We start from the raw sequence: 16,442 nt of genomic DNA on the forward strand, positions 1-16,442 counted from the left end.
AGCATAGCAAGGGGATAGAGAGACACTGTGCTGTATGTAGGAGTGTACTAACTGTACCTCACTTGACCTCACTGACCGTGTGTGTGTGTGTTCATTCTGCCATGGTCCTCGTCATACAGGTTGAGCTATGAGAGGATTCTCTGACAGGTGTCCAGGAGTTAGATGGTAATAAAGGTTGATTGCTTTGACTCCAACCCGCCGCCCTTCAAAAGTTGACTGCTCAGACTCCACATTTCTCCAGTGAAAATGTGCCTATTTCTTGAAGACTTTAATATTTTTTTACCTTTATTTAACCTTTTGTTTAACTAGGCATGTCAGTTAAGAATTCTTATTTACAATGACGGCCTACCCCCAGCCAAACCTTGACGACGGTGGGCCAATTGTGTGCCGCCCTATTGGACTCCCAATCACGGCCGGATGTGATACAGCCTGGATTCGAACCAGGGACTGACCTCTTGCACTGAGTTGCATGCAGTGCCTTAGACCGCTGCGCCACTCGGAAGCCCAAATATATATATATATAAGAAACACTGAAGAAGGTGAAACACTAAGAGATCTACTTCCTTACTCAAACCTGAAGTTAGGTTTCATAATATCTAATATTATCTGATATATAAATTCAGCAAAAAAAGAAACGTCCGCTCACTGTCAACTGTTTTATTTTCAGCAAATGTAACATGTGTAAATATTTGTATGAACATAAGATTCAACAACTGAGACATAAACTGAAATAAGTTCCACAGACATGTGACTAACAGAAATTTAATCATGTGTCCCTGAACAAAGGGGGGGGGGGGGGGGGGCAAAATAAAAAGTAACAGTCAGTATCTGGTGTGGCCACCAGCTGCATTAAGTACAGCAGTGCATCTCCTCATGGACCGCACCAGATTTGCAATTTCTTGCTGTGAGATGTTACCCCACTCTTCCACCAAGGCACCTGCAAGTTCCTATACATTTCTGGGGGGAATGGCCCTAGCCCTCACCCTCCGATCCAACAGGTCCCAGACGTGCTCAATGGGATTGAGATCCGGGCTCTTCGCTGGCCATGGCAGAACACTGACATTCCTGTCTTGCAGGAAATCACGCACAGAACGAGCAGTATGGCTGGTGGCATTTTCATGTCAGGATGAGCCTGCAGGAAGGGTACCACATGAGGGAGGAGGATGTCTTCCCTGTAACGCACAGAGATTGCCTGCAATGACAACAAGCTCACTCCGATGATTGCTTTGACACACTGCCCCAGACCATGACTGACCCTCCGCCTCCAAATCGATCCCGCTCCAGAGTACAGGCCTGGGTGTAACGCTCATTCCATCAATGATACATTCGAATCCGACAATCACCCCTGGTGAGACAGAACCGCGACTCGTCAGTGAAGAGTACTTTTTGCCAGTCCTGTCTGGTCCAGCGGCGTTTGGTTTTTGTGCCCATAGGCGATGTTGTTGGCGTTGATGTCTGGTGAGGACCTGCCTTACAACAGACCTACAAGCCCTCAGTCCAGCCTCTCGCGGACAGTCTGAGCACTGATGGAAGGACTGTTCGTTCCTGGTGTAACTCGGTCAGTTGTTGTTGCCATCCTGTACCTGTGATGTTCGGCTGTACTGATCCTGTGCAGCAGTTGTTACACGTGGTCTGCCACTACGAGGACGATCATCTGTCCGTCCTGTCTCCCTGTAGCACTGTCTTAGGCGTCTCACAGTACAGACATCTGCAGTCCTCATGCCTCCTTGCAGCATGCTTAAGGCACGTTCACGTAGATGATCAGGGACCCTGGGCATCTTTATTTTGGTGTTTTTCAGAGTCAGTAGAAAGGCCTCTTTAGTGTCCTAAGTTTTCATAACTGTGACCTTAATTGCCTACCGTCTGTAAGCTGTTAGTGTTTTAACAACCGTTCCACAGGTGCATGTTCATTAATTGTTTATGGTTCATTGAACAAGCATATGAAACAGTTGTTAAACCCTTTACAATGAAAATCTGTGAAGTTATTTGGATTTTTCTGAATTATCTTTGAAAGACAGGGTCCTGAAAAAGGGACGTTTCTTTTTTGCTGAGTTTATTATCCAAGCAGTTTTCAGAATGGTAGATGGACGTATTGTATGCAAGTTGTGTATTTGCCTATTTTCCCCTAAAATGATGGCGGTACAAAACACCACTATCAGGATGCCTAATATTACTCATCACATAGAAAAGGCTTTTAATGATTAAAACCTGAATTTATTCATCATAATAATATTGCTGTGGGTGGAAAATAACTAGGTCAAAATCATTACATCATAAATAGTCCCCAACAAATGGACAACTTTGCAATTGCATTTGCGCTGTTATACAATGAGCCTGGTGCAAAGGGAAGTTTATATTTACGTATCATTCGGATCTGAATCATCCATCCTCATACTGTGGGCTGGCTGGTTTGACTAATCGGCATCTCCATGGCTGTGATGCCTTAAGTGACTCTTCAGCCGCCCTCTCCAGCGCATGGCTGATGGAGTGTTGCCGTTGGGAGAGAGAGAGCAGGCATTGGGGACGCGCCTCCGCACATCGCATTTAATTCGTAACGGCACACTCCTCAGGCCCAACTCTTGTTCAGCAAGTTGTATTCAAGCATTGCTCGACGTGTTCATTTGAAATGGATTAGCAGCACTGTTGTGAGAAGATGATCGCATGTTATGATTATAGAGTCACTACACACCTACAGTATTTATGCCTTGGCAGTCGAGCCTTTGTACTTCAAATAACACCTGGCTCAAAGAACACTCGGCATGACTCTTGCCTAGTGTCTTACTTTCACTTTTGTGTAAGGCCTAATGTGTCATTTTAGTTAAGTAATTCTGATTTAGCGTATTCCCGAAAGCCCGCTGTATTGAAGGATCCCCAAAAAAGAATCCAACCAGCACCTCTGTTACACCCACCCACCTGGCAAAGTGACTTTAGCCAATCTTCTGTTTAAGTTGAGTCCCCTCCAGCCAGCCAGACACCCTACGTTTTGTGTAGAGGAGAGTGTTAAATACAAGGTGACACTTCCCACATGCTTTCATTAAGGCAGCGACACACCTCGGAGAGCCCTAATGTCCCGCTGGGGTCATGTAAATCAGCCGCCCTCAATCTGGCAGGACAGTGATAAAGCTAAAGCACCTGAGTTGCGTTATTAGGCCAAGTTATAATTGATCCCCCGGGGAGAGAGAGAGGAGAGCCAGAGACACTATAGGAAATGCTCAGCGCTTGTCCTCCTGATGTACCTATAGAGGCCGTGTCGTTGCGGAGGCGACTTTCCCTCAACACCTTCGGTATTTATGGGCCACGCTTGGGAGATGACACAGGGCAGAGCAATAAAGGAGACGCTCTCTTACTCCACGTAAAGATGATTTAAATGGAGCCTCCCGCTGTTCGATGGGGATATGGAGAATAGACTAGATATTTGACTAATCAACAGTAGCAATAGAGGACGCCCAGGACTTAGCATTTACTATCAGGGTCCTCAAGAAACCCCTCCAGTTTAATGACTGGAAACTTTGTTTATAGAAAAGCTTGTAATAATTACACAGGTTATACATGTGTGGGGTTAGGAATTTTACATTTTTATGGTTTGAATGAGAATCATCTTAGATCTGAAACTTCCCCGTACAGTTTTTGTAATGTACATGGTTTATTTCTTTGTGGTTAACCAACCAAGGCTTGTCTGTCATCTACTTATTAAGAGGAAGCGTCATTAAGATATATGGGTGGAGATATATGTGGGAAAACCTCCACTCTAAAAAGGTTCTGCAGTTCAGTGTGCAGGTGGACAGGTGACTGACACAGAGAGTGCTACTCTCACAGCCTCTGGCCTTGTGGTGTCAAACAGTCAGATAGAATGCCACCCACTGACAGGTCTTATATCCAATTCCCTGATGCCATACGAGTTTCAGTATAATCCCCTAGCCTTGTCAGTCTCTGGTTTGATTGGATCTAGAGGTGAAAATAGTCATGCCAATATTCACCTTTTGATGTCACAATCAGATATCCATTATTTTGGTGGTGTGAGAATACATTTTACTAGTCCAATTTTACATGTGATGGACGTTGTAGCATTTTATTTTACACACTCCTCGCCCACTCTCCTCACCGGGAGACGGGCAGCCACCCAATGCAGGCTTTCATCTCTCCACCTCGCAGATGGAGCAACAAAATACTGCACTAATCCGATTCCTCTCCCCCTCACTGAGGCTAAGCATTTCTTTAGGAAGCATGTTTGAGGGATATGGTTCAACATAGAACAGGTTTCTCCTAAATTCTATTTACTCAGAGTAAATCTATATTTCTACAAATATATCATTGTACAGAGTACTACACTCAGTACCGATCTCCAGTATCTCTTTGAGGTATGTTTTTTTTGGTACAGATCACCTTGAAGAATTCCCTTAATTCACAATGAGCTTGTATTTGGAGGATTTTAATGAGTTTGAGTGTTTACCTGGGTCAACAGTTGTAATCTGACTGGATGTAGTTTTACTCTTACATAATGAACATAAGATTCTGTTGGTGTCACCAAGTCACGCATGTTTTCTGAAGTACACTGCTCAAAAAAATAAAGGGAACACTAAAATAACACATCCTAGATCTGAATGAATGAAATATTCTTATTAAATACTTTTTTCTTTACATAGTTGAATGTGCTGACAACAAAATCACACAAAAATGAAAATCAAATTTATCAACCCATGGAGGTCTGGATTTGGAGTCACACTCAAAATTAAAGTGGAAAACCACACTACAGGCTCATCCAACTTTGATGTAATGTCCTTACAACAAGCCAAAATGAGTCTCAGTAGTGTGTGTGGCCTCCACGTGCCTGTATGACCTCCCTACAATGCCTGGGCATGCTCCTGATGAGGTGGCGGATGGTCTCCTGAGGGATCTCCTCCCAGACCTGGACTAAAGCATCCACCAACTCCTGGACAGTCTGTGGTGCAACGTGGCGTGGTGGATGGTGCGAGACATGATGTCCCAGATGTGCTCAATTGGATTCAGGTCTGGGGAACGGGCGGGCCAGTCCATAGCATCAATGCCTTCCTCTTGCAGGAACTGCTGACACACTCCAGCCACATGAGGTCTAGCATTGTCTTGCATTAGGAGGAACCCAGGGCCAACCGCACCAGCATATGGTCTCACAAGGGGTCTGAGGATCTCATCTCGGTACCCATCTGGGCTGCAGGCCCAGATGGCATCCCCAGCCGCGCCCTCAGAGCATGCGCAGACCAGCTGGCCGGTGTGTTTACGGACATATTCAATCAATCCCTATACCAGTCTGCTGTTCCCACATGCTTCAAGAGGGCCACCATTGTTCCTGTTCCCAAGAAAGCTAAGGTAACTGAGCTAAATGACTACCGCCCCGTAGCACTCACATCCGTCATCATGAAGTGCTTTGAGAGACTAGTCAAGGACCATATCACCTCCACCCTACCTGACACCCTAGACCCACTCCAATTTGCTTACCGCCCAAATAGGTCCACAGACGATGCAATCTCAACCACACTGCACACTGCCCTAACCCATCTGGACAAGAGGAATACCTATGTGAGAATGCTGTTCATCGACTACAGCTCGGCATTCAACACCATAGTACCCTCCAAGCTCGTCATCAAGCTCGAGACCCTGGGTCTCGACCCCGCCCTGTGCAACTGGGTACTGGACTTCCTGACGGGCCGCCCCCAGGTGGTGAGGGTAGGCAACAACATCTCCTCCCCGCTGATCCTCAACACTGGGGCCCCACAAGGTTGCGTTCTGAGCCCTCTCCTGTACTCCCTGTTCACCCACGACTGCGTGGCCACGCACGCCTCCAACTCAATCATCAAGTTTGCGGACGACACAACAGTGGTAGGCTTGATTACCAACAACGATGAGACGGCCTACAGGGAGGAGGTGAGGGCCCTCGGAGTGTGGTGTCAGGAAAACAACCTCACACTCAACGTCAACAAAACTAAGGAGATGATTGTGGACTTCAGGAAACAGCAGAGGGAACACCCCCCTATCCACATCGATGGAACAGTAGTGGAGAGGGTAGCAAGTTTTAAGTTCCTCGGCATACACATCACAGACAAACTGAATTGGTCCACTCACACAGACAGCATCGTGAAGAAGGCGCAGCAGCGCCTCTTCAACCTCAGGAGGCTGAAGGAATTCGGCTTGTCAACAAAAGCACTCACAAACTTCTACAGATGCACAATCGAGAGCATCCTGGCGGGCTGTATCACCGCCTGGTATGGCAACTGCACCACCCTCAACCGTAAGGCTCTCCAGAGGGTAGTGAGGTCTGCACAACGCATCACCGGGGGCAAACTACCTGCCCTCCAGGACACCTACACCACCCGATGTCACAGGAAGGCCATAAAGATCATCAAGGACATCAACCACCCGAGCCACTGCCTGTTCACCCCGCTATCATCCAGAAGGCGAGGTCAGTACAGGTGCATCAAAGCTGGGACCGAGAGACTGAAAAACAGCTTCTATCTCAAGGCCATCAGACTGTTAAACAGCCACCACTAACACTGAGTGGCTGCTGCCAACACACTGACACTGACTCAACTCCAGCCACTTTAATAATGGGAATTGATGGGAAATGATGTAAATATATCACTAGCCACTTTAAACAATGCTACCTTATATAAATGTTACTTACCCTACATTATTCATCTCATATGCATACGTATATACTGTACTCTATATCATCGACGGTATCCTTATGTAATACATGTATCACTAGCCACTTTATACTATACTATGCCACTTTGTTTACATACTCATCTCATTTGTACATACTGTACCCGATACCATCTACTGTATCTTGCCTATGCTGCTCTGTACCATCACTCATTCATATATCCTTATGTACATATTCTTTATCCCCTTACACTGTGTACAAGACAGTAGTTTTGGAATTGTTAGTTAGATTACTTGTTATTACTGCATTGTCGGAACTAGAAGCACAAGCATTTCGCTACACTCGCATTAACATCTGCTAACCATGTGTATGTGACAAATAAAATTTGATTTGATTTGATTTAATGGCAGTCAGGCTACCTCTGACGAGCACATGGCGGGCTGTGCGGCCCCCCAAAGAAATGTCACCCCACACCATGACTGACCCACCGCCAATCCGGTCATGCTGGAGGATGTTGCAGGCAACAGAACGTTCTCCACGGCGTCTCCAGACTCTGTCACGTCTGTCACGTGCTCAGTGTGAACCTGCTTTCATCTGTGAAGAGCACCGGGTGCCAGTGGCTGGGTGCCAGGGGCTGTAAGCACAACCCCCACCTGTGGACGTCGGGCCCTCATACCACGCTCATAGAGTCTGTTTCTGACTGTTTGAGCAGACACATGCACATTGTGGCCTGCTGGAGGTCATTTTGCAGGGCTGTGGCAGTGCTCCTCCTGCTCCTCCTTGCACAAAGGCGGAAGTAGCGTTCCTGCTGCTGGGTTGTTGCCCTCCTACGGCCTCCTCCACGTCTCCTGATATACTGGCCTGTACCCTGGTAGCGCCTCCATGCTCTGGACACACGCTGACAGACACAGCAAACCTTCTTGCCACAGCTCGCATTGATGTGCCATCCTGGATGAGCTGCACTTCCTGAGCCACTTGTGTGGGTTGTAGACTCCGTCTCATGCTACCACTAGAGTGAAAGCACCGCCAGCATTTAAAAGTAACCAAAACATCAGCCAGGAAGCATAGGAACTGAAAAGTGGTCTGTGGTCACCACCTGCAGAACCACTCCTTTATTGGGGGTGTCTTGCTAATTGCCTATAATTTCCACCTGTTGTCTATTCCATTTGCACAACAGCATGTGAAATGTATTGTCAATCAGTGTTGCTTCCTAAGTGGACAGTTTGATTTCACAGAAGTCTGATTGACTTGGAGTTACATTGTGTTGTTTAAGTGTTCCCTTTATTTTTTTGAGAAGTGTATATAAAATTGAAATAGATGCATCTTCTCTCCCGGCGAACAAGGTCTCAACACGTGCTGTGTTTTATTTTCTTCCTCTCCAAGTCGGTGGACACATAAGGGACCTTCATCCAGGCAGCAGCACAGATATGGTGCCTGAGACGCCCCCGCACACACTGCAGGATGATGGCGAGTCAGCCGAGGCCTTCACAGAGGCCAGCACCACCTTGGCTAACCCAGGTAAACTCATCCGGTCGTCCTCCTCCACACCTGATTCTCAGTGGAAATAGACTCATCTCAATTTGACTGGCATTTTTGTGGGATCATTTATATGCCACAAAATAGTGTTAAAAGTCAAGACAACCTTTGCCTGAGAGCAAAATAGCTGACAAATAGGAGACATAATGTAGCTCCAGGTAAGCCAAAGAAAACCCGCATCATGAGTTCTTCTCAGTTCTATATCTATGATCACAACACCATTCCACCACCACCATCATTAGCAAGACCATTCAGTCCACGGGAGTGGTTGACTGTGATAAATGAGTTTGGTCCTCGTCTGAGGAGATGATCAGTAGTCACTGTCTCCTTATCTCTGGGTTGGAGGAAATGGGGGGGGGGGGGGGGCGCCTTCCTCATATTCCCCCCTTCATTAATGGCCTCTCCCTTGTAGGGGCAGCAGAGCATTATTATGGCTGGGATTATTACAGCCTTGTGGTCGACGTGCGCACACACGTGTATGACAATTTGTGGTCTATAGACCACAAGTTATCGTAATTTGTGTATTGAATACAGTAGCCATAAACTGTGGAGTGGATGTGACTGTTGCCAGCAAACATGGTGTGAAAAATAAAGGTGGTGATTATGATATTGTACATAGTAAGCAGTAGCTCTTTTTGAATGTTTTTCCAATGTACAGTAGTAGCCTCATCCATAAGAATAATATAACTGCCAGGGCCACTGTCCTGCTGGCACACCCAGTGGTATTCTGCTGATTAACGGTATAATACCGTTGTTCATAAACTTTTATGGTTGCTTGGAGCCGAAATTCAAATGAAGAACAACATACATACAGCCTGTTTTTACTCCTCCAAATTGACACATTTCGTTCTCCAACTATTTAAGTGCCTGACAAACAGATGCAGTTACCTCCTGTTTTCAGCAGAAGGGACAGCCATAAGTACAATAATGTTTTTGTTTTTTTAAAGTACTATGTTCATATCCCGAATGCCCGAAGTTTTAGATGCTTAAGTTGCCGTGTTTCCACCTTTACAGTACTGCCCTTGTTTTTTTCCCCCCTCTGTGGCTTTGTTTTTAACACAAATGACATTATGAATTTCTTTGCGGAGTCCCAGGAGAGTTCGTGACTGACGGATAACACACAGCACTCTGATCTGTCAGTCTGGCTTCTCCATGCATCGCTAGAGGACCGCCTCCTGACTCTCTCATTTTCATTCTCCGCATCACATTAAGTGCGATTGCAAAACATTTAGGCTGTTGACGTTCCCTCAGTAACCTTCATATACATCTTATTTTGCCTGTTAGAGGAATATAAAAAATCTATGTATGGGTATAAACAGCCAATCATGTTGTGGCAAAGCCAAATAAGCAAGTGTACTTGACAGGTAGATGTAACACTGAGTTGCCCCATGTTCATACTTCACTGATGTTACAGTACACAGCTGTCTAGTTTCAAAGGTATATTTGGCTGCACTTCCTCCGAGATGTTGCTTAATATATTTTTTTAGGCTCGTGAAATAGTATTTGATTTCCTTTCAGTAGGTGATTGGGATAAGTTGAACTCTACAGCAACTGCCTGGGTAATATGATTACAGTATGTGGTATTATAGCAGGAGCTGGATGCTAGAGCAGACTGGTAATGCTGTTTTAGGACTGGCTTAATCCAGGCTAGTTGGACACTTAAGACATTTAGCCAGCCTTGTAAGTAACTATATTCTTCCCCTGTCAGGTAATGTGGGCTTCATTAGGGCTAGCGCTACGGCTAACGCAGATATCACCGTGCCGTGTCAAATCGCAGAGAAGAGGCCCACTTCGATCACGTCATGCTTGCCACTTTCACCTTCCCTCAAATAGTTTATACTGTCTGGTTACATTTATGGAGTGAGTTTCTCAACCGCCAAGCAGAGGACATGCATCTGTGTAGAAGTGGAAATAGTTTTTGTTTTTCATGTGTGTATTGTAGTTAGGTGCAAACAACATGTTGAGCAAGTAGAACATTGCAAAGTAAATCCAACATTGAGGAAGTGAATGGAACCAAGTGACCAACTACAACCTATTGAAACTGTTCCTACTGTATGTTTTACAAAGCTCTCCTTGTCTTTTCCTCCTCTCCCCAGGGGAATCTCAAGAGCAGGGCAGTGGGGAGGATGCCGTTTCTCGGCTTCGAAGGCTGATCGCCGAGGGTGGTATGACGGCCGTGGTCCAGAGGGAGCAGAGCACCACCATGGCCTCCATGGGTAGCTTCGGTAACAACATCATTGTTAGCCACCGCATCCACCGCGGCTCCCAGACTGGGACAGAGGCTCAGGATGGGGGCAGAGACACTCAGGGCAGGGGTCAGGGTCTTGATGGAGGTGGTTGGACATCCTTCTCTCCGTCCCACCGCGGCACTCTGTCGTTCACAGAGCCCACCTCTCGTATTCTGACCCACCACAGCATGCAGCTGGGCGAGAGCTCAGGCTTCCTGTTAGAGCCCTCTGGGGCCCATAGCCGAACAGTAGCACCTCTCCCCTCCCAGTACATCACAGTCTCTTCTCATCTCAGCCCTCAGGGGCCCATTGGGGTGGAGGAGGGGGCCGATGGGACCCCTATGGACACAGACGATGCGTTTGAGGGTGTGGGACTTGTCGATGATCTAGATCTACACTTGCCCTCTGCTTCCTCCTCCTCTTCTTCAACCCTGTCCCCTGTTGTCTCCCCTCTTGACAACAACTTCAGCGCCAGTTACCATGGAGACCCCTACAGTCGATAGATGGTCATGTGCTTTCCATACCCATCTGATCTCTACCTAGAAGACTCTCCTCCGTCTAGCCTTATTACATTGACTACTGGTTTTTCTGGAGGCTTTCGAATCCCGACATTGAAATTAGGCACTTAAAACTTCATCCCACTCCTCCATTGCCTGTTCAGTTTTCTATCCAATAGTAGGCTGGATGAGACCTACCTTCAACCTAGGATTAGGCTCGGTCTCTTTCTTGGATGTGGTGTTCCTTTGCGTTCCCTGACCACTTTCAGACTTGTTTGTCATTGCCTAATTGAGAGCAAGAATCCAAAGCTACAGTTTGGCCATTCCATTGGAGAGAGGTGGACCTGAATGAATCTTTTACAATCAGGGTTCAGATCGGTGGTTGTCGAATGCCACCTGGGACCAAATTCCATGATCAAATTGCAACGTTCTTGAAAACGTGTTAGGACTCTGCCCCTTGCTCACTATTAGCAAGATGCTGGTATAGTAGAAGCACATTTTATTAACCAATCACATTGGTACAATTTGATTGTGAAACTGGATGATTCTGTCTATAAGTTACATTTATTTTGTGTGTGAGAGAGGATGTTCTATGTCACCCGTGGTAGTTACAAAACGTTTCATTCTAGTCGTCATGGTGGATTAGTGGTTTGCAAAGATGTAGTTGACCCAAGATAACTATGAATATCTTGTACTACATAGGAGAGCAGCATTACATTACAGAGTAGAATTTAGGGAGACCACATCCACAACATGCTATTCCAAATATGAGCGATGTTCATTATTATCGCCGTGCTCTGTTCATGACAAAATAATTCCAGACGTATTATTTTTTTGCTTATTTATGATATCATAATCACCTTCTCATTTAGACTTCTTTTGAAGACTTTGATACTGCCTGACTGATAAACTGCCCGGTTTTGATTTGGAAAGTTCAAATAGCGCACAATGCCGTCAGGAGAACACCTAATTGTTTTTTTGTTTTTTTTTAATTACCCCTTTTTCTCCCCAATTTCGTGGTATCCAATTGTTTTTAGTAGCTACTATCTTGTCTCATCGCTACAACTCCCGTACGGGCTCGGGAGAGACGAAGGTTGAAAGTCATACGTCCTCCAATACACAACCCAACCAAGCTGCACTGCTTCTTAGCACAGCGCGCATCCAACCCGGAATCCATCCCCACCAATTTGTCGGAGGAAACACCGTGCACCTGGCAACCTTGGTTAGGGCACACCGCGCCCGGCCAGCCACAGAATTTGCTGGTGCGCGATGAGACAAGGACATCCCTACCGGCCAAGCCCTCCCTAACACGGACGACGCTAGGCCAATTGTACGTCGCCCCACGGACCTCCCGGTCGCGGACGGTTACGACAGAGCCTGGGCGCGAACCCAGAGTCTCTGATGGCACAGCTGGCGCTGCAGTACAGCGCCCTTAACCACTGCGCCACCCAGGAGGCCCCCCAATCGTTTTTTTATTTAAAACATTTTTTTTTCTCACATTTTCAAACGGTACGTTTATATTTTCCAACGGGGCTATACATTTAGGTGAGGTTTTTTTCTCTCACTTGAGTAGCCTCGTTTCACTTTCAAATACAATTAAACCATCTAGTGTTGAGCGAAATGACAACACAATGTCAAATGCAGATAGCCTAGTCAAATACTTAACATCCAATCACATTAACCGTTACTCTCTCGCGGGAAACCTTCACTCTTGCGCATAGATTTAGAAACGAAACATGACCATTTGAAAAATAAGCCACAGGAGTTTTTCGAGCGAGAATCAAGACGACGTTCAAGTAGTAAGACATGTATAAAAGCAACAGGTACATTAATAAGAAGGATCTAGAAGCATCTTATATTGTGAGCTACCGAGTGGCTAGGACAGGCAAGCACCATACTATTGTGGAGGACTTAATTCTTCCTGCTGCCGCAGATATGGCTGGTACAATGCTGGGGGAAAAGGCCAAAAAAAACTATACTGACAATGACTTCATCAAACAATGTTTCACAACGCATCTGTGACATGGCATTGTTTTGAAGCAATTACTGCTTCGCATACAAGCCAGTGAATTATATGCGTTACAACTGGATGAGTCAACAGAAATGGCGGGCCTGGCACAGCTCCTGGTATATGTCCGTTACGTTTATGGGGGTCAATTAAGGAAGACATCCTCTTCTGCAAACCACTGGAAACCAGGACAACATGAGAGGATATGTTTAAAGTACTGGGCAGCTTTGTGACATCAAATGTACTTTAGTGGTCAAGATGTGTTGGTATCTGTACTCATGTAGCAAAAGCCATGACAGGTAGACATAGTGGAGTGGTAACGCGCGTGCAAGCAGTTGCTCCCGACGCCACTTGGGTACACTGCAGCATCCACCGGTAGTCTCTTACTGCCAAGGGAATGCCTGACTGTTTTGAAAGACGTTTTGGACACCACAGTGAAAATGGTTAACTTTGTTAAAGCAAGGCCCCTGAACTCTCGTGTATTTTCTGCATTATGCAATGATATGGGCAGCGAACTTGTCAACATACAGAGGTGAGCGGGTTATCAAGGTTTTCTTTTGAATTCAGAGACGAGCGTACATTTTTCTTTACTGACCATAATTTTCACTTGTCTGAACGTTTGCATGATGACGAGTTTCTCACACGACTGGCCTATCTGAGTGATGTTTTTTATCACCTGAATGATCTGAATCTAGGATTACAGGGACTCTCCGCAACTATATTCATTGTGCAGGACAAAATGGAGGCTATGATTAAAAAGTTGGAGCTTTTTTCTGTCTGCATTAACAAGGAAAATTCACAAGTGTTTCCATCATTGTATGATTTTTTGTGTGCAAATGAACTCAAGCTTACGGACAATGTCAAATGTGATATAGCGAAGCACCTAGTGAGCTGGGTGCGCAATTACGCAGGTACTTTCCCGAAACGGACGATACAAACAACTGGATTCGTTATCCCTTACATGCCCTGCCTTCAGTCCACTTACCAATATCTGAACAAGAGAGCCTCATCGAAATTGCAACAAGTGGTTCTGTAAAAATGTTATTTAATCAGAAGTCACTGCCAGATTTATGGATAGGGCTGTGCTCAGAGTTTCTTGCCTTGGCAAATCGCGCTGTTAAAACACTGGTGCCCTTTGCAACCACGTACCTATGTGAGAGTGGATTCTCGGCCCTCACTAGCATGAAAACTAAATACAGGCACAGACTGTGTGTGGAAAATGATTTAAGATTGAGACTCTCTCCAATACAATCCAACATTGCAGAGTTATGGGCATCCTTTCAAGCACACCCTTCTCATTAACCTGTGGAGAGTTCTTCACACTTTTTGATGAACAAATATGGTTTTATATGTAAGATGGCTAAATAAAGAGCAACATTTTTGATTATTATTTGTGCCCTGGTCCTAATAAGAGCTTTTTGTCACTTCCCACGAGCCGGGTTGTGACACAAACTCAAACTCACACTTTTATGTTTAATAAATGTATTGTGTAGTGTGTGTGGCAGGCTTACAATGATGGTAAAACACAACATTTGAGAGTGCGCTGACCCTGGTGCTAGAGGGGCTATGCAGCTGGAGGTTGAATGTTTGAAGGGGTACGGGACTATAAAAAAGTTTGGGAACCACTGGTCTAGCGTGTCACAATATCTCAACCATATCGTTGATGGCAAATATTGCCGATATTCAAGATTTATCGTATATTAAGCCAAACCGAGTAGCATTACAAGATTTTGCTACCAGGGAGTTGCCAGATAATACCATTACCCTTTCCTCCCCAGTGTAATGCCTGTATCAGGTGTTCAGTATGCAGTTGGATGTGTGTGCAACAATGGTTCATCTGTTCCATAAAGGAAAACTAACATTCATCATGATTGCTTATGTATTTAAAAGGTTGATTTAATAATAACAGGGTACAGTACACATATGCTACCGGCATTTAGATCATGAGCTCTAGATCCGCAGCCTCATAACTTCCCAAACTTGTCTTGAAAACACCCACATGCTGTGCCAAGTACTTGAAGTGAAGCATTTTGACAATGGTGTAACTCTTCTACGCTGTCAAACTGTCACCCCATGACTTGTGACGGTTGTCTTTTATACAGTAGGATTCCTTCTCTGGATCCACTGTGGTATGTTGAGCCCAGTCATCTAAGGCTAACTGGAATTCGAAAAAAGGAGATACTACATAATGTGTTGTACATCCAGAAGGCTCTCTTTAAAATGGCCAGTTTGCCTCCCACTAGCTGCCCCGGTGCCTTGAGGGTTGTTGTTGTTGTGACAGAGAGGCAGTTGGAGGTGCACAGGGGTGATGATGCGTATAGCATTCTGAGTCACCACAGGGGCAAAGCTCTCTAGGTTGAATGGACTTTGTCCTTCAAACAGCTTTGTCAGGTCTTAGTCCTTTTTAAAATTGGTTTGCCAATCAGCAGTAATCTGCATTTTAAAAAAATGTACATTTTATTTATCGTTTTTCCTAGCAAGGTGGTGGGTTTTGACAGTGAAATAAACTGTGTTGAATTAATGAATTTGGAACAGCTTACTGCAGCTCCATGGTGAGTGGGTTACTTTTTTGATCTTTCGATGTGAAAAGTTATTGCATTACGAACAGGTTTTTGTCTCTCAGCCACTGTTGGTCCAGCCAACTGGCAGTGCTTATCGCTCTCTCAAAAGTATATTGTGATTGAGTCTGTTGAGTTTATTTATGTTTTAAAGATAATGGTTCTAGAGGAAGATATGCCAATTTAAGCCATAACGTAAGGTTGATCATATCTTTTCATATAAACTCACCAGTTGCAATAGTCATGTGATCCTTGCCGCAGCAACTGTCCGTCACTGTTGTTCAGATCACTTCTAGGAGATCAATGCACCATTTGTCGGTTCATATGCTGATCTTACTACAAACATCTTCAGAATTTTTCATTGTCAAAAAGAGAAATATATTTTGTTGTTCATTGTTTATCCTATTGTGAAATTGTTATCTTCCCAGTGTTTTCCTATACTGTATGACTGACCATTCACTTCTACAATGCCGATCTTCATTTTAATTTGTCCTCAATTAAGGGGTCCCATTATGGCTTGTAATGACTCCTGTAAGGTTATGGTAAAATCTAGATTATCCCTCATAGCGTCAGAGTCTGAGTGAAATTAGATTTGGACAAATATATGCTTGTTGTTTGAGCCTGAATGTGTTTAATGTTAGCGTTTGATCTATGAGACACAATATCCTTCTGAATTTCTACAAAAAATAATCAGTTTACAACCACTTCTAACTGTCGACCCTTGGAAAGAGCAGAAGGCCCGAGGCTTATTTACGGCACTTGGACTTGGGATATCGGAGTGATCTGGGTAGGAGTAGAAGGGGTGGAAGGGGATACAGTGTTTGCAACAGACAAACCAAGAGACCCATCAGGCATCAGAATGGTTCAGACTAACCCAGATCTGTCAGACTCTCTGCTCCTGAAAAGATCCCCCTCCCCTTTGGAAACTGGAGCAGACAGCTGACACAGTTTTTTCTTTTGTTTCCCCTTTGATTTCTT

General features: G+C 45.1%; 1 protein-coding gene across 3 annotated transcripts in view; it reads left to right on the forward strand.

Moving 5' to 3' along the window:
* The window catches only part of LOC110526195 (activating molecule in BECN1-regulated autophagy protein 1), a 107,343-nt gene extending 95,065 nt beyond the window's left edge, over window positions 1–12,278 (forward strand). For all 3 annotated transcript variants that reach the window (XM_036980546.1, XM_021606948.2, XM_021606946.2), the window contains exons 18-19: window positions 8,021–8,155; window positions 10,270–12,278. In XM_036980546.1, the coding sequence (XP_036836441.1) occupies window positions 8,021–8,155; window positions 10,270–10,904 (770 nt within the window). In that variant the 3' untranslated portion in view covers window positions 10,905–12,278. The remainder of the gene's footprint in view (window positions 1–8,020; window positions 8,156–10,269) is intronic.
* Window positions 12,279–16,442: the final 4,164 nt, after the last annotated feature.

This window comes from Oncorhynchus mykiss, chromosome 6, assembly GCF_013265735.2.
Source record: "Oncorhynchus mykiss isolate Arlee chromosome 6, USDA_OmykA_1.1, whole genome shotgun sequence".
Taxonomy (NCBI): Eukaryota; Metazoa; Chordata; class Actinopteri; order Salmoniformes; family Salmonidae; genus Oncorhynchus; species Oncorhynchus mykiss.